Raw genomic sequence first — 24,059 nt, forward strand, 5'->3', positions numbered from 1 at the left:
ATCTGAAGGTTTGTTAGTTTAGTGTTGGCCCATTTGACAAAAACAAAATATTTTGGACAGACAACATTTGGTATCTTAATAAAACCTCAAAAACTTCTATCAGCATTTCGTAATTACACAACGATGTGCAAGTTCAACTAAAGGCCAGATTTCACAAGAAACTCTGACGTGGGCTGTGAGATGTCCTTCCTTCCTTCCTTCCCTCCCTCCCTCCTCTCTTGTTTACATTTTGGCTCTATAGACTAATTTCACACTTCCTGTCGTGTAACGCGTTGAGAGATTGTGCTCACCTCTGGAATGCTGGCATTTGGTCTCAGACACGACTTCTGCTTTGCTTCGGCTTTTGCTGTCCGTCAGTCCAGAGTTCATTCACAGGATTTTAAGTGGAGGTGCAGGAGAAAGAAACTAAACATGACGCTGAGGAAGCGACACGGATGAGCCGACTGTCACATGTGAGCTCAGTGCTTCGATGTCATGATCGACCGAGTGTAGACCCTGGAAGGTGTCCTGTGATTGGTTCATTTATCTGATACTCACACGTTGGGGTTTTTATTTTCTGCCCCACCCCCCACCTGAAAGAGAAGTTAAGCAGTTAAGTTTGTTTTCTTTGTAATTTTGGTGAACTCACCCTTTAGGGTGAAAGAGGACACCACTATCAACATTCCTTAGGGGGAGACGCCAAACCGCAGACAGAAACTCCTCTCACTGAATAACTAAATATAAAACAATAAAAGGAGCGATGCACTGACTGAATGCGGTTGTTGTTCAGCACTTGGCAGCTCACGTCGGTGCCGTCCGGTGCCAGCTGTGCTCCACTCTGACTGACTAATGAGGAGGTTCTGAGAATTAACAGGCAGAGCTCGTCATCAGGGGCCCTCACACAGAGGAGGCCTTGTTCGCCGAGGAGCTCTGGATGACGACAAACTGTCGACACATCAGGACGCCATCAAACACGTTAGTAACCTCCTTCGATAGTCTGGAAAGCACTGACACAACCTTAATTCAGAAACAGTGACAATAAAATAAACCGCAAGGTAAACTGTTCTTCCAGTTCCACTGTTGCCTGTTGGCGAGAGAACCGCTCAAGGACACTTCAGCAGGTCAAACTGTTCTGACAGGAACCCTAACAGGTACAGGAGGTCCTTTGTCGTGTAGTTAAGGGAAATCTCTGATTTGTAAATGGTATTTATTTTCAGTCGTTTTTGATATTCATCGTTAGAAATCATGAGAGTGTTCTCACATCTATTTGTATTTCACAATGTTGTGAAAACAAACTGAGGTTCTGCAGCTGTCAAAGCTAAAATTTATTGTCCACCATTTAAATAAGCTGCTGCTGCCACGGAAAGACAAACTGCATTTGGCCCGAGGTGAAGATCATCATGATGACAGTTGGGGTTTATAAACTGCTTCAGTTTGTGAAACCGAGTGAAAACATCTGTGCTTCTGGCTGAGCTTCACCAGAAGACTCACTGCTGGCTGAATGAAGCCTGACAACACGACCTGGATAAAACTTTAGTGCTGGAAAGGCTGCTGTGGCACATAAAACATGAAACTCAACTCCAAAACACAATCCAAACCCTGTGACAGAAGCTGAAGATCAGACGTCAGATTTATTGCTCCACGCACTTAAAATTGTACTTTTCACATCAAAATTCTTCAAAGGCGAAAAGTCTTCCTTGTAGAAAACAATACAAATGAGCATGACTGAAGATGTTCACACAACCACTGAAAAGCAGCAGACTCGTTTGCTTTCCTTCTTGTGATTGTAAGCATTACTTCATAAACACCACATGGGACATTCGTAATAATTTCCTGCGAAGTTTGAACAAACAGTTGGGGTAATCTGGCTCTAACAGAGACAGTGATCAATTACTTCACTTGCAGACAATTCAGGATGCACTAATACCACTTTTTTTCTGACCAGTGCTCACAGAAGTACTCACATTTGGGTACTTGCCAGTACTGAATACCAGTAAGAGTACGCACTCACTGGGGACGTTGACGTGGACGTGTCCAAAGGTTATTAAAGCAGACGCACCGGGGGCCACATATTAAATTTATTTGTCCGAATTGGGCTGTTAGTTTATTATTTTCAGTTTCTTATTAAATTTGCTGTTTATAATCAGCTTGTATCAGTGTGTCAGAGTAGATGAGAAGATGCTCTGCGAGGCCGTCACAGCCGACTTTTCCCAACAAAGACATGAATTTGAGACTCTCGTCTTTCACTTCACACTGCATCTTCACACTGGATGAGGGAGTTTTGCCATCCGATATCTGAGTCTGAAGTCATCAGAGAACCAAGCTGAGCTGAGGACTGTGGGGTCAAAGCTGCCAAACTCCACACGACGTAAATCACGTTCAGTGTCTGCATGTGGGAGACTCTTTTGCGGGGCTAACTTGGAGGCTAACTGTTAGCCGTTTTAACGAGGAACCGCACGACATTCACGTCCCTGAACTGCACTACGTCCCTGAAACTCGATAATAAATCCTTTACGATGAATCTGTGACACGTCGGGCTCCTCGGAAACCCACGGGAGACGTCTCAGTGGCTCCGCTCATTGTTTCGTACAGTCTAATGAACAAGTCAAATCTGACACCCTGATTGTGGAAAGTAACGGAAGTTTTAAGGGAATCATTTGCATTCTGGAGACAAATTTGAGAATTTTCTGCTCAAATCAACACAGTCTGCAGATTTTTTTCCAAACTTGGCCCACACTGAGTTTCCACACATTCACCGTCAGTTCTTTTTGGGGAGAATTTTGCTATGAGAGCTCAGCTTTTGTTTTAAAAGTCAAATCATACTTTCAGTTCTGTACAATCACATTCATCTGCGCTGTTGATTAAAATCCTCTTTCTGTCCTCCTGTGTTTCTGGGTAAAGTCAGCCTTACATGCTCCCACACACAGTCCACAGCAGCCCCAGTGAAACCAGTAAAACCAGCGGAGAGGTTTGTCCCTGCAGTCCAGGAGCCGAGTTGAAGATCCGGATGCGTCCCTCAACAGATGGATAAACTTGCCGCCTTTGCATGATGTAGTTGGACACAACTGAAATGTCCAAATCCCCTGGAGGGAAATGAAAAGTAAAATGAAAAGTCACGTCTCCGCTCAGTAATACAAAACAAACGTGTGGTGACATCCAAACATCTCACCGCTGTTGTGTTTGAGAGCCTCGTCTTTGATCATAGAATATCCGTCTCCACCCGTCATCAAGTAAGAAGGCAGCACGACCGTATAGACCGTCTCATTCTCCACGGGCTCGTAGTGAGGAACGCGACATTTTGTGCAGAGGATGAGGAGGCTCCTCACGCGACTCCACGGAGGTTTGGAGACATCAAACTCCACGTGAAATCCTGTTGGACACAGAGATGTTTTCCTGACCAAACCAGAGCTGGTGATTGTTGGAACAGAGGAAAGACCAATGGAGGCACTAAATAAAGTTACAAAGATCTATGAAGTTTTTGTCAATCCTAACATCCCAAAGTGGCATAAACACTGATGGATATATTGTAAAAATAAAGATACCAGACACTTGGAGGAATTCTCCGGTGCTTTGCCCGTATCGCCTCACTGAGTGTTCGAAAGCCTTCCTCAGTGTTGAGCCCTTCAGCTGCACCAGGTCGAAGGTTCCTCCAAAAGGTAAGACGGAGATCAGGTCCTCCATGGTGATCAGACCTATAGACAACACAGCAACGTGAAGTTCTCCTGACAAAAGACCGAATGTTCCACAGAAAATAGATGACTGTCAACAACCTCAGCGGGCCTCAAATTAAGGTTCACAAGAAGTGGGAACAGACTGTGTGATTTGGTTTCTATGGCCCCAGTAATCAGATCTTTTTCCTGGAACATCTTGCCTCTGGATCTGAAATACTGCTCTGCATATGTTTTACTTCTGTGGAAATCAGCGGCGCACCGTTTCTGCTGTGTTCATCGACAGACGTTCGGATGGCTCCTCCGTTGAGGATGGAGGCGCTGACGTGGTTCCACTGGACATCGTCTGGGAATTTGATGTTATTGTTGACCTGAATCGTGGAGACAAGAAGCAGATTTGCTCAGTCACAGTTTTATTCATCTCTAAGGAACAGTGTACCACACCGAACATAAATGTCACCATGATGTCCTAGAGTTACATGTTCAGATGCAGTCCCTTGTTTTGTCATATGCTTTCTGTAGCATATTTTTCTCTATAAGACTGGTCCCTGGACACTGGAGTATTTGATGATGAAGTATTGAGGAGACAAAGGCTCACCATGGCGTCACAGATCAGGTTTCCCAGGTTGCATTCCCGAAATCGACACTCTTCAGTGGTCCCGTTCAGGAAGACCAGAGTCCTTCCCACCACCTGAGCCGAGTAGTTGGCCAGACTCTTTTTCCATTCGTCCACGTCGGCAAGAACTTCTGGGTCTGGACATGAGATTTCGCCTCAGTAGGAGTCGAGATAACCATGTTTTAATGGACACTGAACTGGATTTTTCTCGCTGCTGGAACACATAATGACTGTTGTTATCACCGTCACTATCCATTTGATCATGTTGTTTAGAGATACTTCATTTTTATCTTCATATTTTATATCCAGTCTGTGCATCATGTTGTGCAGCTGCTAACTTGACCACTGCAACAGCAGACAAACCCATCTGGAGGAGAAAACTAAAACTTACTAGTTAAATTATAACCCAAACTGTCTGCATCACAGTTTACATTGTGACTTCCTGCTTCGACTTCGACCTGCTGAACTTATTGTTCCGTCTGACCTCCAAATAAAGAGGTTCAGTTCATCTGGATAAGCTGTTTCAGTGACGTCACTGAGGTCCCACATGTTAGCTATTAGCTTGGTGACTACAGTGTGAATTAGGCCCAAGCTGAGATAAACTGAAATGATCCTTTCATGAAAACGCAGTCAAAAGGAAGCTGACTGACTGAGTGCTCGTTACCCTGTGGGATGCTGCTGTCCAATAGGATGGGGTTTCCTGTTGACCTCACTACGTTTCCGGCATCATCAAAGGTCACCTTCAGGTAACCCAGATATTTTCCAAAGGCGTAGGCCTGCACAACAGGAACCTGCCGCCCGTCGTCTGCCTTCACCATCAGTGGATAAGGACCTGCTGGCACTTCAGAGGAAGGAGGAGATCCTGAAACACAACCATGAGGAGAATCACAATGCAGTTTTTAAAGTCAATCAAGGATTTTGTTTCTTCAGTTCACACAACGGAAAACATTTAACAAAACAAAAACTCTGGATTAAATGGCTCATTTCGACTCACGTGAGTTGCGACCTTTTTAACCTTTAATTAGCGATGAAGCCTCTGAGACGCACAATCTCTGACACCTGAGTAGCTTTACAACATCCACATGCAGCACAATAACCTGAAAGCGAGAGGCCTGGAGAGCAGTTAAGAGTTCTTCATCAAAAGCCTGCAGTCTGACTGTCTGACACAAACACAAAGTGTGAATTAACTGAATTCCAGGTTCAAGGGAGACACTAAACACATCATTACATTCTGTTTTGTGACAACACACTTCAACAGTGACTCAGCTCATCTCACTACCTGAGTCACTCAATAGGAAGTGTGTACAACTAACACAGAACTAAATCTTAAATGTGACGAGTCATCTGTGACAAACTCTGGTGTAATCCCAGACTCTGACAGTAAAAAGGCAAAGTGAGGTCCACTCCGGCTGAGCCTTTCTTCCCCTCAGCTCATGTTTTTAACCCTCAGCATGAAGTCGTGAGGGCGCTGAAATCTCTCCCAAGTATTAACAGGACAAATAAAACGTGGTAATGCTTTCTGTCGTAGCTATGTACATAAAATGTGACATGGCGGTTTTATAAATACTGTAATAACGTGAGTAATGTGCACAGTGGGAGGAAGCTGCTGCAGCCTGAGGTCAAAACCAACGACAGCCTTCCTCCGTCTGCTTAGTGTCTGTACAATGTTTATACAAAAGCCTACAGAGTTATTTATGGAGACCGCACTTGTACCGACGCCCTGTGTACTCCAACTGCGAGCTTGCAGACTCAAAGTTTCCTCCAGTCCGGGAGCGAGAACAAAGAGACGCACAGTGTCAGCAGGACAGTGAAAGGAACCAGCAACCAGCAGTTTGACTGCTCAGCGAAACACCTACAAGCACCAAGTAAGCTCTAAGGTAACTAATAAAACTGAGTCTACAGCCCCACCAGGCTGCACTTCAAATGGTCCCTTGAGGCGGGCTCCAAAACTGAGTAACTCCCCATAGACCCCCATGTTAAAATGCCAAACTTTAGAGCAGAAATATACACGTTAACATGCCATAGAAAAAGCGGCTTTGGTCTCTATAACTCATTTCTTCCACGAAAACCCATGGGTTTCGTCACAGAGATTACCATCATGTTTGATACAGTTGATGCCCCCCACCTGTAAAGAGGAAAGTGTTGGAGTGTCCACCGATGACCACGTCCACTCCACGGACCTTCTTGGCAATTTTTTGATCCACGGTGAAGCCGGAGTGACCCAGAGCGATGATCTTATTCACTCCCAGCGTCTGCAGTTTGTTCACCTGCAGCTGCAGGGCTTCCACCTCGTCCTCAAACTTCAGGTGTGATCCTGTACGCCGACACGAACAGGTGAGAGAAAAACGTCTGTTAAACCTGCACGGACATCAACACGTTAATGTATTTCTTTTTGAAAAACAAGAGAACAAAAAGTTAATAACTGCAGCTTCTTTTCTTTCTTTTACATTTCTTCGTTCTTAAACAGGCTAATTCTTCTCAAGTCACAACGATTGTTTTACATCAAATTTCCAGAACTTCCTTAGTTTTTTGCTGTACAAAAACAACACCTCAACATTCAGTGATTCACAGAGGTCCCCAGTGGACAGACAGCGTCACTTGTTGCTAAAGTAATTAAACTGTTAACTGCTGCCAATTGCTGACATTAGCTAGTTAGCTTTAGCTGTGCAGCTAACGAGGAAGATGCACCTAAAGGAGAGGAGGAGGAGACAGGAGGCTTCGCTGGTGGAGTCTCCAGCTACAAATAAATGCTGTGTTGTAGGTACTATTTAGCTTAGCATGCCAGCATAATGCTAGATGAAGTGCCTGGACATTTAGGAATTGTTATAATTATTATTTTACTTAAAGGGGAAAGAGGCTTCTTCATTTTCATCTTGAAGTCCTTTTCCTAAAACCACAACACAAACTCTTTAATTCGTCCTGGCAGTTGGAGAGGAAGCTGTGTTTACTAAACTGAGGGACGCCATGAAAATAACATTAAGACACAGTGAATGTGTATGTCATCATCATGTTTACAGTGTGGAGGCCTTCGTGGAAACCGTCCACCAACACTCACCAGGTTTGGACAGAGCAGGGGTTTCCTGTGACGTGAAGCCCACCACGCCCACCCTCTCACCGCCAACAAGAAGTATCTTATAGGGCAGGTACGAGCTGCCAAACGTCGGGGCCAGAGTTTGATCTGGTTTGATGTTGCAGCTGAGAACAGGAAACTTGACCTGCTCCAGGAACGGTTTCATGAGTCCTTCCACTCCGTTGTCAAACTCGTGATTTCCAAAAGCCTGAGAAGCACAAAGTCACAGAAGTGCAGAATGAGCCTCAGGCAGCTTACTGACCGCATACAACCGCAGAGTCCTTGTTCAGGTAAATAAGGGTCTGACGGATCGGTTCCTGCAATAACTGCCAAATCGTATGCCTTCATGCCTAATTAAACGTGGTCGCATTTCTTCCAGGACATTTGAACTTCAAATGTGACCTGACACGCATGTTTCTGATGGTGGAGGAAATCCACGCAGAAAGGACCCAGCCAAGACGTCTGTCTGTACATGGCGGCCCTGTGGCTGCTCACCTGTGCAGGGTGCACACAGTCTGGATGGGTGAAATGACCCCTCAGGTTACTGCTTTGATCCTTTCAGGCACGATAACTCTGAACATCATATTTTGGTGAATGAATCTGAATTCAGTCCAGGCTGGAGAGGACAAATGTCGACATCTGACAGGAAACAGGACGCCTCCCTGTTGCCATCCATGGACAACAACGAATACAAACCCGCTGAAAGCCTGTTCCCCGAGATGTCGTCGCGGAACCGTATGGCTCAAAATGTCCTGCATTGGAATCAATCAACATGCGATGTTTGTATATTTGGCCCCCTGACAGGGGAGGACGAAGACCCGCCAGAGTCTGCAGTCCGAACTTAAAACCCAAACAGTCCTGAGAAGGCAGCCCATGTCTTCACTTCTCACTTTCACAGCTTTAATATTTTCCCTCAGCCTGTGTGACTTTCATTCGTAAAAACCTTTTCCCCACAGTCTCGATGTTTTAGTATTTTGAGGTTCATCCTGTCTTCCACCATCTGGCTGTTCTGTACAGCTTGCATTGCTGTGGGTTTCCACTCGTTTGCTTTTCTGGCCTCTCCTGAGTCACTTTTTACACGTACAGAATTTAAAACAGGTCCTTCTTGAGTTTCAACAGGACAGGATTCATTCTCCATCAGGACTCAAAATGAGTAATTTGTCTAATCTCAGTCTAAAGATTAAAAGGCAGAGAGCAGAAAGCCAATCCATGAAGACGTTTTTCTTCCACTCGCTGCCATTAAACTAATTGAAACCAACCGAGGCCTTCAGACCCAAATCGATAAATTCAGCCTCTCACTCGGAGGCGAGTCGGGTCCATCTGCTGTGGTGCAAAGTTATTTCTTCTTTCCAATAACAATTCAAACAATAGTCTGCACTTATGAACCTGCACAGCACACTATCACTCCACTGCTGTGTTGCTATAGTTACTTTGTGAATAAAGAGCTGACTTACAAAACACAACCCACTGACCGTAACAGAACCAAACATGATGAAGTCATGGCGACTGACTCACCCTCAGACTCTTCTTGTACGTTCGGGCATCCATACTTGAACACCGACTGCATGAAGAGAACTTTAACCTCCTGTGGCTGATAAATCTTAAGAATCTGGGTTCAACTGAATCTGGTTTCGCACTGGTTTGTGGGACTGCAGGAAAGCGTCCAAATACTTTCTCCACAAATGGAAATAAAGCTCTCTTTAGTATAATAAAGGAAATTCTAAACTTCCTGCGCCACTTGGATGTTATGGTGGGACAAGAGGACATTTCTAATGCAACGTCCTGTTCGGATTAATGAAGTCCGTCTGATGTTGTCCTGGACAACATCAACTTCAGACCAGGAGGCAGAAACATTCCAGAAACCCTCTGACTGTTCCTTACCATGGCATCATAACCCAGTTTGTTCATGAAATGAGCAGCCTCGGCCCCCTTGTAGTAATTGAACCAGACGGTCCCCTGGAACTGGTCTCCGGCGTCCAGGAGCAGCACGTTGCTCTCGGAGCTGCGGATCCTCTTGATCATCGTGGCTCTGCGGGACACCCCGGCGAAACACCCGCTGCTGCTGCTCTTGCACTTCCCGGAGTGCTCGTTGGTCTCCTCCACCCGGGCGTGCACGTCGTTGGTGTGGAGGAGAACCAGGTCCCAGGCTGCCGAGGAGGACACGGAGAAGGCCAGCAGCAGCAGCAGCAGGAGGAGGAGGAGGCAGAGCCGCGGCAGAGCGCTCCTCTCCGGGCGCATCGCTCCCATCTCTCCGCGGCGCGCAAAAACTCTGGAGGAGGAAACGGAGGACGGAGACCCGCCGGAGTCTGTCCTGTGGTAGTCCTCTGTGCTCCTCACGCTCCCTGTGGAGGCTTTGTGAGCTCAGTGAGACCCCGCGGAAGCCACATGCAGGCAGACTGGGGGGAGGGACGGAGCGTCAGCAGGAGGATTTTAGTTGTTAAGATACGCCTTTTTCTTCTCTGATTTCTCCCACAACCCCTGACTTGTTCACACATTTAATCACAAATCTGTCCTGGGTGGAGGCTGTGCTCACAGCAGGCTGCGCCGAGGACGTGAACCCATCACAGACGTTTACACAAAGACATTAAAAAGGGGGTTTAAAGTGAAGCAAACATCCTCAGAGCAGCAGAAAACAGACGGAGGGAAGTTGAAGGTTTGAGGTCTTTGAAATCAGCCACAATCCTGTTTGGTTTCTGTGCTGCACATCTCAGGGTCAGTAAGCTTCAGGCCTGGTGAGGATTTGCAGCTGATGGAAACGTCGCTCAGTCCGTCCTCTCCGGTCCTGAGGACTCCTCTGCCTCTCAGACTGCCTGTCTTGATGTTTGGCCTCACACAGTCATGATTCATGCTCTGACTCTTCCTCTGGCACCACCGTGAGGTTAACATTTGTGGCTCAGAGTGAAATCCTGACCTGCAGAGGAACCGTCATGCAGGATGGATCGTAACTCGTGGTTCATCAGGTCTAAGACTCGGCACACTCGGTGTGGGTGACTGCCATGACTGCACACAGGCTGGATTTTAGATTGTTATTTTTACACTGCTGCATCTTTATATTTCTCCTCTTTGATTTCATTGCATGGCATTAGTACTGAGGTGAGAGAGAAACAGGGTTTTGGTTTTGCGTCACTTTGACGTGTTTCAACTGGAAAGTGAAAGGAGGCTGCCTGGAATGAAGGAAACGTGAAAGAGAAAGTGATGACCAGAACAAACACGTTCCTCGACGTCATGCTGGTTCCTTCTCATCACTCAGCTCTGATACCCGACACATCTCCTCCCATCACAAGTTTATTTAAAGCACGTGTATCACCACACTGAAAGCGCCTGACAATGAAAGACAAGTTAAGGAGCTGAAGGAAACTTTCACCCTGAAAACATTTGAACCCACAGATACCAAACGTTGACATCAGGTCCAGAGGACCAGAGGCTGATTAGAGTTCAGAAGAACAAACGGAGGACAGTCCTTCAGTCCTCGCCGGCTGACGAGCAGCAGTGCAGTGAGTGTGTGTGCTGCAGGTTCCCATGAGAATCCCTGGAGTCACCTCTGCTGTGGATTTTAACAAACTGGGCCCACATCGGGTTTTAAGGCACTTCAAACCAGATATCTGGGGGAGAATTTTGCTATGAGAGCTCAGCTTTTGTTTTAAAAGTCAAATCATACTTTCAGTCCTGTACAATCACATTCATCTGCGCTGTTGATTAAAATCCTCTTTCTGTCCTCCTGTGTTTCTGGGTAAAGTCAGCCTTACATGCTCCCACACACAGTCCACAGCAGCCCCAGTGAAACCAGTAAAACCAGCGGAGAGGTTTGTCCCTGCAGTCCAGGAGCCGAGTTGAAGATCCGGATGCGTCCCTCAACAGATGGATAAACTTGCCGCCTTTGCATGATGTAGTTGGACACAACTGAAATGTCCAAATCCCCTGGAGGGAAATGAAAAGTGAAATGAAAAGTCACGTCTCCGCTCAGTAATACAAAACAAACGTGTGGTGACATCCAAACATCTCACCGCTGTTGTGTTTGAGAGCCTCGTCTTTGATCATAGAATATCCGTCTCCACCCATCGCCAAGAAGGACGGCACCACGACCGTATAGACCGTCTCATTCTCCACGGGCTCGTAGTGAGGAACGCGACATTTTGTGCAGAGGATGAGGAGGCTCCTCACACGACTCCCCGGAGGTTTGGAGACATCAAACTCCACGTGAAATCCTGTTGGACACAGTAGGAACGAGGACCATCAACACTCTAAACTCCACTGTTAGCCATGTTGTTTTTTTAAGAGAAGAATGAAAGGTAGAATTATTAATTCATATTAACTATCATTAAGGCTGCTAAAACAACACGTTTACTTTTATTTATTAATCACAGAGAACGTATCTGTATCTAACTGTATCTAAAGAACTGTATCTAAAGATGGACCTGAAAGCTCCCCAAAAGTGAAGCCAGAACATCTGGACGCCCCCTGGTGGCTGGCTGCAGTACAGCTCATAAGCTCCTCCCCCTCCATGTTAGCAGATGGGACATGAGCCAAACTAAAAGCTCAAAGTACAAGTCAAATAAATTTTTCCCAAAGATGGTTTCTGTCACTTCAGGTACTTCATATCACGCTGATGTTTGTTCAAGTGTTCATTTTCTGATCAGTTTGGTTTTAATCAGTTATTTGATGCTATAAAAAGGAGGTGTAACTTCGTAATTGACAGCTGAGCTCTGCTCCTAATTGGCTCAGATGATGGGTGTGTGGGCGGGAACTTGATACCGCGACCCCACCTCCCGATCACTACCGCACAGACTCTGGCTCCAAATGACATCATCACAACAAGATGGCAGCGCTTGTATCAAGGATATTCTGGCTTCAGTTTTGTACAGTGGGAAGAAATGGAGATGAGTCAACTATCTTTATGTGTCACAATCACCATAACGCACTATACTGACCTGAAATCAGTAGCAGAAAAATGTTCAGTTTTCTTCACATGTGAGTACTGCTAGTTTTAAGGCAGCAAAAACGTAAAAATAAAGATACCGGACACTTGGAGGAATTCTCCTTTGCCTTGGCCATGCCGTTTCGCTGAGTGTTCAAAAACCTCCCTCAGTGTTGAGCCATTCAACTGCATCAGGTCGACAGTTCCTCCAAAAGGTAAGATGGACATCACGTCCTCCATAGTGATTGAACCTACAGACAACACACCAACATGAAGTTTTCCTGGCAAAGCATAAACTGTTTTACACAAAATAGTCAACAACTCAATGGGCCTGGAAAGAAAAAAAGCTTTACAAGACGAGAGGATAAACGGAGTCATTTGCTTTCTTTGGCCCAAAGAATCTGTTTTTTTTCCTGTAACTTCCTGCCTGCACACCGTTTCCACTGCGTTCATCGACAGACGTCCGGATGCCTCCTCCATTGAGGATGGAGGCGCTGATTTGGTTCCACTGGGTATCGTCTGGGAATCTGATGTTGTTGCTGACCTGAATCATGGAGACAAAAGGCAGACCATGTTCTTTATAGTAGTACTTCTGTGGCGTTCGGTTTGCAGTGGGACTGATCAATCGTTGATCTGAACCAACAACAAAAAGATACAGAGCATAAAAACGTTGCTTGGACTAAATGGTTTTGAGAGTCACCTTTCAAATGACAGATTTTCATTGAAGCATTGAGGAGACAAAGGCTCACCATGGCGTCACAGATCAGGTTTCCCAGGTTGCATTCCCGAAATCGACACTCTTCAGTGGTCCCGTTCAGGAAGACCAGAGTCCTTCCCACCACCTGAGCCGAGTAGTTGGCCAGACTCTTTTTCCATTCGTCCACGTCGGCAAGAACTTCTGGGTCTGGACAAGAGATTTCGCCTCAGTAGGAGTCGAGATAACCATGTTTTAATGGACACTGAACTGGATTTTTCTCGCTGCTGGAACACATAATGACTGTTGTTATCACCGTCACTATCCATTTGATCATGTTGTTTAGAGATACTTCATTTTTATCTTCATATTTTATATCCAGTCTGTGCATCATGTTGTGCAGCTGCTAACTTGACCACTGCAACAGCAGACAAACCCATCTGGAGGAGAAAACTAAAACTTACTAGTTAAATTATAACCCAAACTGTCTGCATCACAGTTTACATTGTGACTTCCTGCTTCGACTTCGACCTGCTGAACTTATTGTTCCGTCTGACCTCCAAATAAAGAGGTTCAGTTCATCTGGATAAGCTGTTTCAGTGACGTCACTGAGGTCCCACATGTTAGCTATTAGCTTGGTGACTACAGTGTGAATTAGGCCCAAGCTGAGATAAACTGAAATGATCCTTTCATGAAAACGCAGTCAAAAGGAAGCTGACTGACTGAGTGCTCGTTACCCTGTGGGATGCTGCTGTCCAATAGGATGGGGTTTCCTGTTGACCTCACTACGTTTCCGGCATCATCAAAGGTCACCTTCAGGTAACCCAGATATTTTCCAAAGGCGTAGGCCTGCACAACAGGAACCTGCCGCCCGTCGTCTGCCTTCACCATCAGTGGATAAGGACCTGCTGGCACTTCAGAGGAAGGAGGAGATCCTGAAACACAACCATGAGGAGAATCACAATGTGGGAATCCAAAATCCACAGTTTTTAAATGATAAACGTAAAGTCATGCAAGTTTCCCTAATGAAGAACTACATTTAAAATGTCCATTTATACATATTAACACATTCTTTCTTCATAGGTTTCATCATCTGCTTTCAAATCAATTTTATTTATTTAGCATCAAATCACAATGTAAGTTACCTTGTTGTACATGTTTCATGCAGATCAGACCCAGATCACCAGCTACTGGATGTTGGCTAACTACAAAAGCTAACGACTGAGTTTTCAAAGTGCGGGAAGACGTTTCCAATTCACCTCACGTCCAACATGAATAATAAATAAACTAAATTTATTACATCTACCAGTGTTACTATAGACACACTGAGCAAGAGAAAGGAGAAGGAGAAGCCATCGCTAACTGCTAGGCTACGGTGGCCAGCAAAACTGAAGAGCATGTGGGATCTGGTTACCCACTGTAAGTTTTAACTTACAGTGGGTAACCAGTCAGTGTGGCAAAGAATATGACAAACAGGGTTCAACTGCTCTACCAGCAACACAGCAAGCAGAAATGAGACAACATGCTAACCGCAGCACCTCATCAATGCAGCTGATCTGCTGTCCAATTAGCAGAGGAGCTCACTGATTTCTTCCTCTTTGAATAAGAATGTGTCCAGCTCCCCACCTGTAAAGAGGAAAGTGTTGGAGTGTCCACCGATGACCACGTCCACTCCACGGACCTTCTGGGCTATTTCCTGATCCACAGGTAGGCCAGAGTGACCCAGAGCGATGATCTTATTCACTCCCAGCGTCTGCAGTTTGTTCACCTGCAGCTGCAGGGCTTCCACCTCGTCCTCAAACTTCAGCTGCGTTCCTGTACGCCGACACGGACAGGTGAGAGCACAACAGGTGAGAAAAATCTGTTAAACCTGCAGACATCACCATGTCAGCAAAACAACAACAGAAAAAGGCAAAATCTCCAGTTAACTTTATATATTTTTTCATTAAATTATTTTTAGTATTTTCATTTGGACATGTCTCTGATTTAAAACATGTTAATTCCTCTCAAGTCACATTAATTTTCTCTCATTTTAAACTCAGTGTTAACGTTTACCAAGACTAATAAATGGTTTGTTTTATGCCAGTGATATGCTGACTGATTTGGGGTTTGGTGTCGTCACCCAAGTGAACTGGACTTGACTCAAACCCACCGAGTTGGGTCAGAGCAGGAGTTTCCTGAGACGTGAAGCCCACCACGCCCACCCTCTCACCGCCAACCGCCACAATCTTATAGGGCAGGTACGAGCTGCCAAACGCCGGAGGTACAGTTTGATCTGGTTTGATGTTGCAGCTGAGAACAGGAAACTTGACCTGCTCCAGGAACGGTTTCATGAGTCCTTCCACTCCGTTGTCAAACTCGTGATTTCCAAAAGCCTGAGAAGCACAAAGTCACAGAAGTGCAGAATGAACAGATTTGACTGTAGGTCTCTGAGCTGTTTTCCTATAGCAGCGTGTACAGGTTGGGCTGCTTTGTAATGTACCGACATCCCCACCAGGTGGCAGCATAACCCGAGTTATGAATTCTGTGCAGCTGCCTGCCTGCCTGCCGTCCCTGCTCATCAACCAACCTGCTGCCACCAGGAGCCTCCATCAGCCTCCATCAGCCTCCATCAGCTCTCCCCTGACTGAACATTCCCCATCTATCCCACATCTCATGTTGTTGACTGGTTTCCTGCCCGTCCTGGGTGAGGGATCCCTCCTCTGCTGCTCACCCTGAGCTTTCTCCCAGTGTTTCCCTGTTAAAGGTTCTTCTGGGAGTTTCTCCTCAGTCCATGTGAGGGTCGAAGGGCAGAGGATGTTGCTGTGATGTTATCTAAAGCCCTTTGAGACAAACGGCTTGTACAAACAGGCTGTACAAATAAAGTTGTCTTGTCTACAGTATGCAAAACAAGAAGCCATCCAGAAACTGTCAAAAATATTGGGTATTTCTATTTTCTGATACTTTTACTCATCTACAATCATCTAACAACGATTGTTACTTTGTAATTTAAGATTTTACACCCAAAACACCACCACTTCATGAAATATCATTCAATATTATTTCAATCTAATGAATTACGCAGCATTATAAATTTGCAGAAATGAGCTCAACTTCCAGGTGTTTTTTGCATGATGAGAATTTTTGCCTGTACTTTATATTTTGCTGATAAATCTGATAAATGAGCTGCATACTGGAAACAAAAGGGCAGCCCGTCAGTCCCAGGCTGGAGGCTGGGGGCTCCTATGAAACTCCGATGGTTTCATAGGAGCTTTAGGCAATTTAGCCAGACAGGAACTGCTGGTTAAACTAGACACAGATGATACTGATGGTGCACCCAGAGTCAATTACAAGACTGCAGTACAGACCGGGGTCAGTGGGGTCAGTCTTATCAGGAACAGTTCTAAAGTCAGTCCAGAAAAACGATTAAAGGAAAACTTGTTCTGAAAGCTGACAGCCTCCCGGACTGATAAATCTGTTATCTGTTCCTTACCATGGCATCATAACCCAGTTTGTTCATGAAATGAGCAGCCTCGGCCCCCTTGTAGTAATTGAACCAGACGGTCCCCTGGAACTGGTCTCCGGCGTCCAGGAGCAGCACGTTGCTCTCGGAGCTGCGGATCCTCTTGATCATCGTGGCTCTGCGGGACACCCCGGCGAAACACCCGCTGCTGCTGCTCTTGCACTTCCCGGAGTGCTCGTTGGTCTCCTCCACCCGGGCGTGCACGTCGTTGGTGTGGAGGAGAACCAGGTCCCAGGCTGCCGAGGAGGACACGGAGAAGGCCAGCAGCAGCAGCAGCAGGAGGAGGAGGAGGCAGAGCCGCGGCAGAGCGCTCCTCTCCGGGCGCATCGCTCCCATCTCTCCGCGGCGCGCAAAAACTCTGGAGGAGGAAACGGAGGACGGAGACCCGCCGGAGTCTGTCCTGTGGTAGTCCTCTGTGCTCCTCACGCTCCCTGTGGAGGCTTTGTGAGCTCAGTGAGACATCAGGGAGGATTTGGGTTTTGAGACGCCTTTTGTCTTCCCTGATGTCTCACACACCTGTAACCTGTTCGCACCTTTAACTTCAATTCGCCACTAAAACTACGTGGAAGCTGAGCGCGTCTACTTAAAAAAGCTTGAGTTAAATACCCTCATACGGCACTGAATCATACATCTGGAGCTTTGGTGATCTAACTGTGCCAGTAAAACCTGATCAGCTTCAGGGTGGGGACGATACCACCGGGACAGGCGGAGAGACACTGGGGGAAGGTCTCCACCTGAGAAAAGGATGGTTTTGGGTGTTGACTCTTGATCCCCGATGTGACTGAATGAGGCCTCACTGGGACCAACGTGCTCAGTCTTTCAGCCCAGGATGTCTTTGTGTGTTTGGACATGCAGGAGGACAACTCCAACTTGCTGATCAGGAACAGGTCACCCTGATTGTCCCTCGCTGTGGCACAAAGCTGACACGTTTCAGATTCTGTTGAGCTGAAGGAAAAAGTGAAAGAGCAGCTGCTGGTTTCTAAAGGTCCTCAGAGGAAGATCCGTCACAACTGATCTGGTTTAGTCTAAGACCAGACACCCACAAAACAAGTTCCTGTCATATAAATAAAGTTTTTTTTAACTGGCGACATCCTGGCCTCGGTGTGTCTGAAGTCCAACCAGCTGCTCCCCTTCGTGCTACAGCCTCAGCTCTACTTTGTGTTTTGGGCTGTTTAGTAAACGTTAGCATGCTAACTTGCTCAACCAAAGTGGTGAAGATTACCTGTCGCAATAGCGCCCCTAGAGGTACAAAGGTAACACAGACAGGACGGGCTGGGGCTATCTGGTTAGCATGCTAACTTTGCTTTGTATCTCACTGTGGTTTGATGTTAGCTCATTTGTTGAACGTTCTGACCACATTTTACAGACTGCTCCTTTACCACAGGGTGGTGCTGATTGTTTTGGTGAGGTGATGTCCTCATCCTCAACAAACAATAAAAGTTTTCCTTGTCACGTCGTCGTCATTCAGCTCATGACACATGTTGTCGTGTAAAAACATGTTGATATAAAACATGTGTGTCATAATGCAACGCAGACACGCGATGTGAGCTGAAGAAAAATTCCACCCTGAAACGTCTCACTTCACAAATGCTGAAGGTTGACATCAAATCCCACTTCCTGCTGGAAGACGAGAAACACGCACAGGACACCTGAATAAACCTGTCTCATCTTCACCAGATTTATCTCGATGTAGAAGTAGGTTTTGGTTTTGTGATGCCTTGTGTTGTTATTCGCAGTCTCTTTCTTCGTTATATTCCTGTTTTTATATTTTTATACTGATTACTGTGTGCGGTGGAGCCTCCCAGCCAAAGGAGTTCACAGTGCTGACGAACGTGTTGGTTCTCCTTTCTGATGAGTGTGTACGTGTCTCAGTCCGTCAACGCATCCCATCTGTTTCCCTTCAGTCTCCACCGACCGCAAATTAAAGAACGATTCAATTTTTTGTGTTTGTGCTTCTGCTGAGACAGAGAACATGAGAGTCTACAGGTGTGCCAGCAGTCAGCTAAATGCTAACGTGCTAACATCTGCTAATCAACACCAGTTGGGCTGTAAAATGTGGCGCTCAGCTCAGTTACTATTCTTTAATGACACAATTCGAAGCATCCTGACTGGAAAAGCGAGGACGGCTCGGCCACAGTGAGTCCCTGTTGCAGGGGGGTCGATCCTGCTCTCAGTCCGCCGGTTGTCAGGGTTAACTTCTACATGCCCATTCAGACTTTAGTCATTAAGGGCAGATCCTTGAGCGGACTCAGGGCTCCATCTGGGTATTACAGGCAACAATCAGCTGGCAGTCCCACATACTACAGTGGTGCTTTGTGGAAAAAGGCCAACGTTGAGTGTGCTAACTGGTTTGGCTGGCTCACCCAGGCACTCCTCTGCAGCTCCACGGAGCAGCCAGTCATCACTCCGACTGTGTGACTCGGTTCAGTGACGACGATGCTGCAGTATCAGTTCAGCTGTTCAAGTTGGCAGTAAGATCAGCGATATGTCTCACGTTTTCCATAAGACAGCAGTGCAAAAGGCCTGATGCTAACGCTTCATGTCAGCCGGCACACATTCACCACGACGTAGCTGCTTACTGGCTCTTTTTAAAGCCTTATTCTGCATGACTGTATTCTACAACTGTTCAGTTCCCTCAGCGTCTTCGCTACACGTCAGTCCGGACAGAAACGGATGTGAACTGCAGCTCACAGGCCAACACGTACGACAAAGACCAGCGTCCCTCCTCCTGTTTCTTGAGCCTTTCCTTTCCGTACACTGCACTACAGTTAGCAGATGATCCACGTGAATAACTGACATGTGGCCCAACATAAAGGACCTGGACCTGGACCTGGACCTGGACCTGGACCTGGACCTGGACGATGCTGAAAGTCTGTTCATTTTCTGTGTATGATGACGCTGATGTTGTGGAAAGCAGTCATTCATACAGTAGCAGCATAAAGCAAGTACAGCACCGTTTCGTCAGCTGGCCGTAATTTATTTTCGTAAATAATTTTAATTGAATTAAATAAATAACTGCATTAATTAAATTCGACTCAGTTCAAACTGCTCAGCTGCACACACCAGCTTAGCCAGTGCATCCAGTTTAGTTAAAATGACAACAGTGCCAACCATGGAAAAGCTCCAAACCTTATGGTAGGAAATTACACAAAGTGTTAGAGGACCTTCGCCCCGACCGAGGCTACCTCGAGCAGCCTCACCACCACCAGGCCCAGGAGGGATCAGGACTGCACAGACTCTGGCTCCAGATGACATCATCAGAACAAGACTGCAGCGCTCCTCCAGCCACACGGGATTAAGGACCGCCTTAACGTCCTGCGTCACACACGGCAGGAGGAATTAAACTATCAAAGAAAGCTTAATCTGAGAGCAGATCGTCACAGCTGAAATTATGTGTGCAGCTTTGGAAAAAACCCTCACGTGTCAGTGCAGAAGGCCACAGTGGAAATAAGACTTCCAAACTCTTTGATTATCACTTCTGTATGTGCACTTCTTGATTTGTCAAACAAACTCACTCACCCTGAGCTTTTCATTATATCAGAGCACACAAACAAAAACGGTTTATTATTCTTGGCAGCTCTTTCTAACATGTACTATTTAAAATGAAAGCACTGGGGACTTTTGAGTCTGTTCGCTCAGTTTTAATAATGTTTTCTGTTTCCTGAGGGAGTCTGTTTAAACTCCCACAATCTGCTTTGCTCCTGCCGAGTCTGCTTGATTCTCACACATCTGATCGTCTGGCTGATATCTGACGGCCTGTTTCTCTGTTCAAATCAACTATTTCAGTGCTCTGAGACAATGTCAGCAGGACGTCCACGCCTCCACGAAGACAAAATAAATCTGCAGCTTCAGCTCCTCTTGACTCCACGAACACAAAGAAAAATCACTGATTAATCCTTTAGTTTACTTTCTGAATCCATTAAGATATCCAAGATCCCAAGGTAACGCCTTCAAATGTCTTGTTTCGACAAAAACTGGAGAAGCTACTGGCCGAATCACAAAGCTTCTGAAGGGGGGGCACGTCACAGCGTCCACCTGGGCGGAGAAACGTCCTCAGGCAGCAGTCCAGAGAAGCTCGTATTGGACATCTTCTGTGACGTCTTAGCGAACGCAGCAAATGTAATTTTACACAAATCCTGTTAGTGTTGCGTTTGCTACTGCTGACAGCAACACGTGACGGTCCACGACGCGTAGGACTGAGGACGTGTCCCGAGGATGTCCTAACCAGCCAGCGGCTGCTGTGACGCAGACCCTGCTGGGTGGACGCTCTGTTCATCAACACGTCCCGACTGATGACCCCCTGAAGCTGAGAGCTGAACTCAGCTCATAAACAAACTGAAGCCAACTTTCTGATCTGGCTTGAGGTTTCGTATTTCCTCTGAATTCCTGCTGAAGTGTTGAGGTTAATCTCAAACGTTTTGTTCACGGTTGGTTCTTATTTTTGGTGTCTAAAGCTGCTCGTGCAGGAAGGTTTCACCTTGATACCAGTTAGTTCAGAGTGTATCTGAAAAGTGGGGGCGGGCTCAGTGGACGTGAGGAAAACACTTTATTAATGCAGCACAGCAGAAACTTATCCATATACACTGTTGGGAATAAAAACTGCAGACAAAAAGTCTGTTTAAAAAGTGTTTTAATGAGACAATAAATTTAAATGAAACATGAACCCAGACTCACACCGAGCAGCTCTCCTCCTCCTGCCTCACACAGCGTCTGCTCACCTGACAGATTTATCACCTGCACGTCAGATTCAGCTGCATTCCACTGCAGTCTTGTGCCGCTTTTCCTCCCTGCACACTTTCTTATTAAAATATGAATCATGTGAGACGTCTTTGTCCAGAGTCTGGTCTCACTAGAGGGCAGCAGACTGCAAGAGATGAACTCCCACATCTGAACCAGTGAGACGATGTGGAATTAGTACTTCAAGTAAAGCATGCGAGTACTTCTTCCACTGCTGCTGTAATGACAGAAACACTTTGCTGTCCATTAAGTTCCACTCAGAAATGAGTCCACACCAAACAGCAGAATGTGAGGACCGCAGTGCAGCTGCTCTGGACACCTGCGCAGGTATTTGAGTGTCCAAACAGGTTGGTGACGTGTTCAGCAGCCGCCACACAACCTGATTCATCAGCCTCAGGGAAGATTCAGCAGCACTTTACTGGCAGCTGCCGTTAATTTGCCACCAGCTTTGACTTGATGTGAATCAGCCTCAAGGCAGGGGGCAGTAGAGGGCAAGAAACCAATCAGCGGAGGAATCACTGCTCGGCGTCAGGCATCTCCCACAGACCAGCACAGGCCCGCTTTTCTCTGGATGCTAACCATCTGATTGGCAGAGCTGGAGCGTCGTCAAGAGGAAGGTTTGATGCGACCGCGAGGGAATAAAAGAGACGATGAGGGTGTGAAGAAGAGCAGAGTGACGCAGCTGATGGATAACAGCAGCTCTCCAGAGATCAGATGAGGGGATCTGCCGAATGAGAATACAGCAGGCAGTGCAGCTCTTCACTCATCCTGTCCTGCACACTGCGACTGAAGCCCTGACGGATCCATCCTTCATCTGTGAAGGTCACGAAGCAGCCGGCGTTTTCGAGCGAATGCAGTGCAAAGTGACCACAACAGTTGGTGTGGATGTTCTCATGCAGAACACTGTGGCCTTCGCGGTCAACACATATGGACCCAGTCAAGATTTACTCCTTCAGACACTGAACTTTAACACCTCTGGCTTCATCAGTGCACCCTGAGCTTTACACTCATCCTACAGCAGTTTAACATGTCGGCCTCATCTTCCTCATCCTCATCACGACACGACTCCCCCTGTGCTGTTAATCCTGACTGAAGAGGGCTTTAGATGAGTATGAACTGTCTGTTGGTCGAGGTGGTCATGGACTTCAAAAGGGACAAAGCTGTCCCCACTGTCTCCACATCCACGGTGACTGCGAGGAGAGGGTCTCCATCTTTAAACTCCTGGGGACTGGCATCTCAGAGGACACCTGAGAGCACTCGGGAGGAACAGACTGGAGGAGGAGCTGCTGGTGACCTTCACCCGCTCCACCATCGAGAGCGTGTTGGCGTACTCCATCACAGAGAGTGAAAAGACAGTCGGCTGCCCTCTGACCACCTCCACCCAGGACACCACCTGCTCAGCCCGCTGCCCTCAGGAAGGAGATACAGGAGCATCAGAAGCTGAACAAACAGACTGAAAAACAGCCTTCATCTGCGGGCTGTTAGGACACTCAGCTCCCACACAAGCCACCAACAACATCCAACATGTGCGACACATTCACTGCCTCATTTTGGGTTCCGTTCATACGACATCACACATTCTTGTCCGACTGAAGTGGTGTTCATTTCTTCTTGTTTTCATTGCTTGCTTTTGTTTTTATCCCAAATGCACCTTCAGCTGCGGCTCTTTTCAGTTTCACTGTATTAGTGACTGCGCCAGGACAATAAAGACCATCTCACCATCAGCTGTGCTGTGCGGCTCCATCTGAAGGTCAGCGCCTTGCTCCAGAGCACTGCGTCAGCAGCTGGCGGTGAGCACGAGGGCTGACGGCTTCAGGCCAACACCTGCACCAATCGATTAAATAAAGGTTCTTCAGTGCGTCGACCTTCCGGTGATCTCCATGTTAATGAGACGATCAGAGTTGCTGATACCCTGCGAGCGGCCCAGCGATTCGTGTCTACGCAACTCGTCTGATGATGAGGTCACAGTCGCCCACACAGCAGAACTGCTTCCTCAGGGACTCCTCAGAAAACCTTCTAACCTTCCCTCAGAACACGAAATGCTTTCCATCAGGTTTTCTCGTTTCGGCGTCCTCTTCTACACAATTTCTCCCAGGGATCAATAAAGTATTTCTGATTCTTCTGCAGTGGTTTCACAGAACTGACTGAAAAATTAGCTCCACCTGTTGTTTATCTCCATGTGTTCAACTTCTAAAATCCGGCAACAAACAGCAACAAGTGTTCATTTTAGTTTGCATTTTATTTTTGGGCTGCAAATTTCATTATCGATTATTTTGCAGATCATTTTGAATTAATCAATTAAATGTCTGGTCTAAAAAAATATCATCTCTGTTTCCCAGAGCCCAAAGTGATGTCTTCAGGGTGCTTCTTTTGTCCAAACAACAGTCCAAAACCCAAAGACTCCTCCCTTACTGTCTGAAATGACAAGGAAAAGCAGCAAATCCTGACATTTAAGAAGCTGCAAGCAGCAAAAGTCCGACTGAAGCGATTCATCAATTACCAAAATAGTTGGCAGCTTCTTTTCTTTGTCTCGACTGACAAATCACTGCAGCTGCAGTGTAAACTTCACAGACTCGAGTCCTCCACATCAAGTCGGGGGTGGAACAAACTCAGCCTGTCAGCCAATCGGTGGGGTTGACGGCAACAGAAAAGCTGCACCACAGCACAACTTGTCCTCACAGGTGGAAAGAGCCGCCATAGGGGGACGGCCGATGAGGGCGTCTCAGAGGGGCCTCCTCTGAGCAAAATCAAACCGAGAGACACAACGCGACACCAGGAGGAGCTTCCACGCCAAAACAACGTGTCACAGATGATGGAGTGTGTTTGCTTCTGCTCACAAGTTGATGTGATTTTCAGCCACGGGTGTACCTCTTCAAAT

General features: G+C 46.6%; 3 protein-coding genes across 4 annotated transcripts in view; all 3 read right to left on the reverse strand.

Annotated features, from left to right (window-relative positions):
- Window positions 1-1,591: 1,591 nt before the first annotated feature.
- On the reverse strand, window positions 1,592-9,969 carry nt5e (5'-nucleotidase, ecto (CD73)). Of its 2 annotated transcripts, none has more exons than XM_046372922.1 (9): window positions 9,215-9,969; window positions 7,319-7,541; window positions 6,389-6,577; window positions 4,928-5,125; window positions 4,246-4,400; window positions 3,910-4,018; window positions 3,522-3,671; window positions 3,149-3,349; window positions 1,592-3,062 (listed from the first exon to the last, which is right to left on the reverse strand). In XM_046372922.1, exons 1-9 carry the CDS (start codon window positions 9,578-9,580, stop codon window positions 2,887-2,889), a joined length of 1,767 nt encoding a protein of 588 aa, XP_046228878.1. In that variant the 5' UTR covers window positions 9,581-9,969; the 3' UTR covers window positions 1,592-2,886. The 2 variants fall into 2 exon arrangements, with proteins under 2 accessions (XP_046228878.1, XP_046228879.1); XM_046372923.1 differs by lacking the exon at window positions 9,215-9,969 and adding an exon at window positions 8,849-9,147.
- Window positions 9,970-10,600: 631 nt separating this feature from the next.
- Window positions 10,601-16,976, reverse strand: LOC124050411 (snake venom 5'-nucleotidase-like). Its single transcript, XM_046372920.1, has 9 exons — window positions 16,415-16,976; window positions 15,095-15,317; window positions 14,569-14,757; window positions 13,680-13,877; window positions 12,998-13,152; window positions 12,684-12,792; window positions 12,350-12,499; window positions 11,338-11,538; window positions 10,601-11,251 (listed from the first exon to the last, which is right to left on the reverse strand). Exons 1-9 carry the CDS (start codon window positions 16,778-16,780, stop codon window positions 11,076-11,078), a joined length of 1,767 nt encoding a protein of 588 aa, XP_046228876.1. The 5' UTR covers window positions 16,781-16,976; the 3' UTR covers window positions 10,601-11,075.
- A 2,773-nt stretch (window positions 16,977-19,749) lies between these two features.
- The window catches only part of mei4 (meiosis-specific, MEI4 homolog (S. cerevisiae)), a 53,110-nt gene continuing 48,800 nt past the window's right edge, over window positions 19,750-24,059 (reverse strand). Inside the window, exon 5 of the mRNA XM_046372930.1 lies at window positions 19,750-19,788. Within this exon, the coding sequence (XP_046228886.1) occupies window positions 19,765-19,788 (24 nt within the window). The 3' untranslated portion in view covers window positions 19,750-19,764. The remainder of the gene's footprint in view (window positions 19,789-24,059) is intronic.

This window comes from Scatophagus argus, chromosome 19 (genome assembly GCF_020382885.2).
Source record: "Scatophagus argus isolate fScaArg1 chromosome 19, fScaArg1.pri, whole genome shotgun sequence".
Taxonomy (NCBI): domain Eukaryota; kingdom Metazoa; phylum Chordata; class Actinopteri; family Scatophagidae; genus Scatophagus; species Scatophagus argus.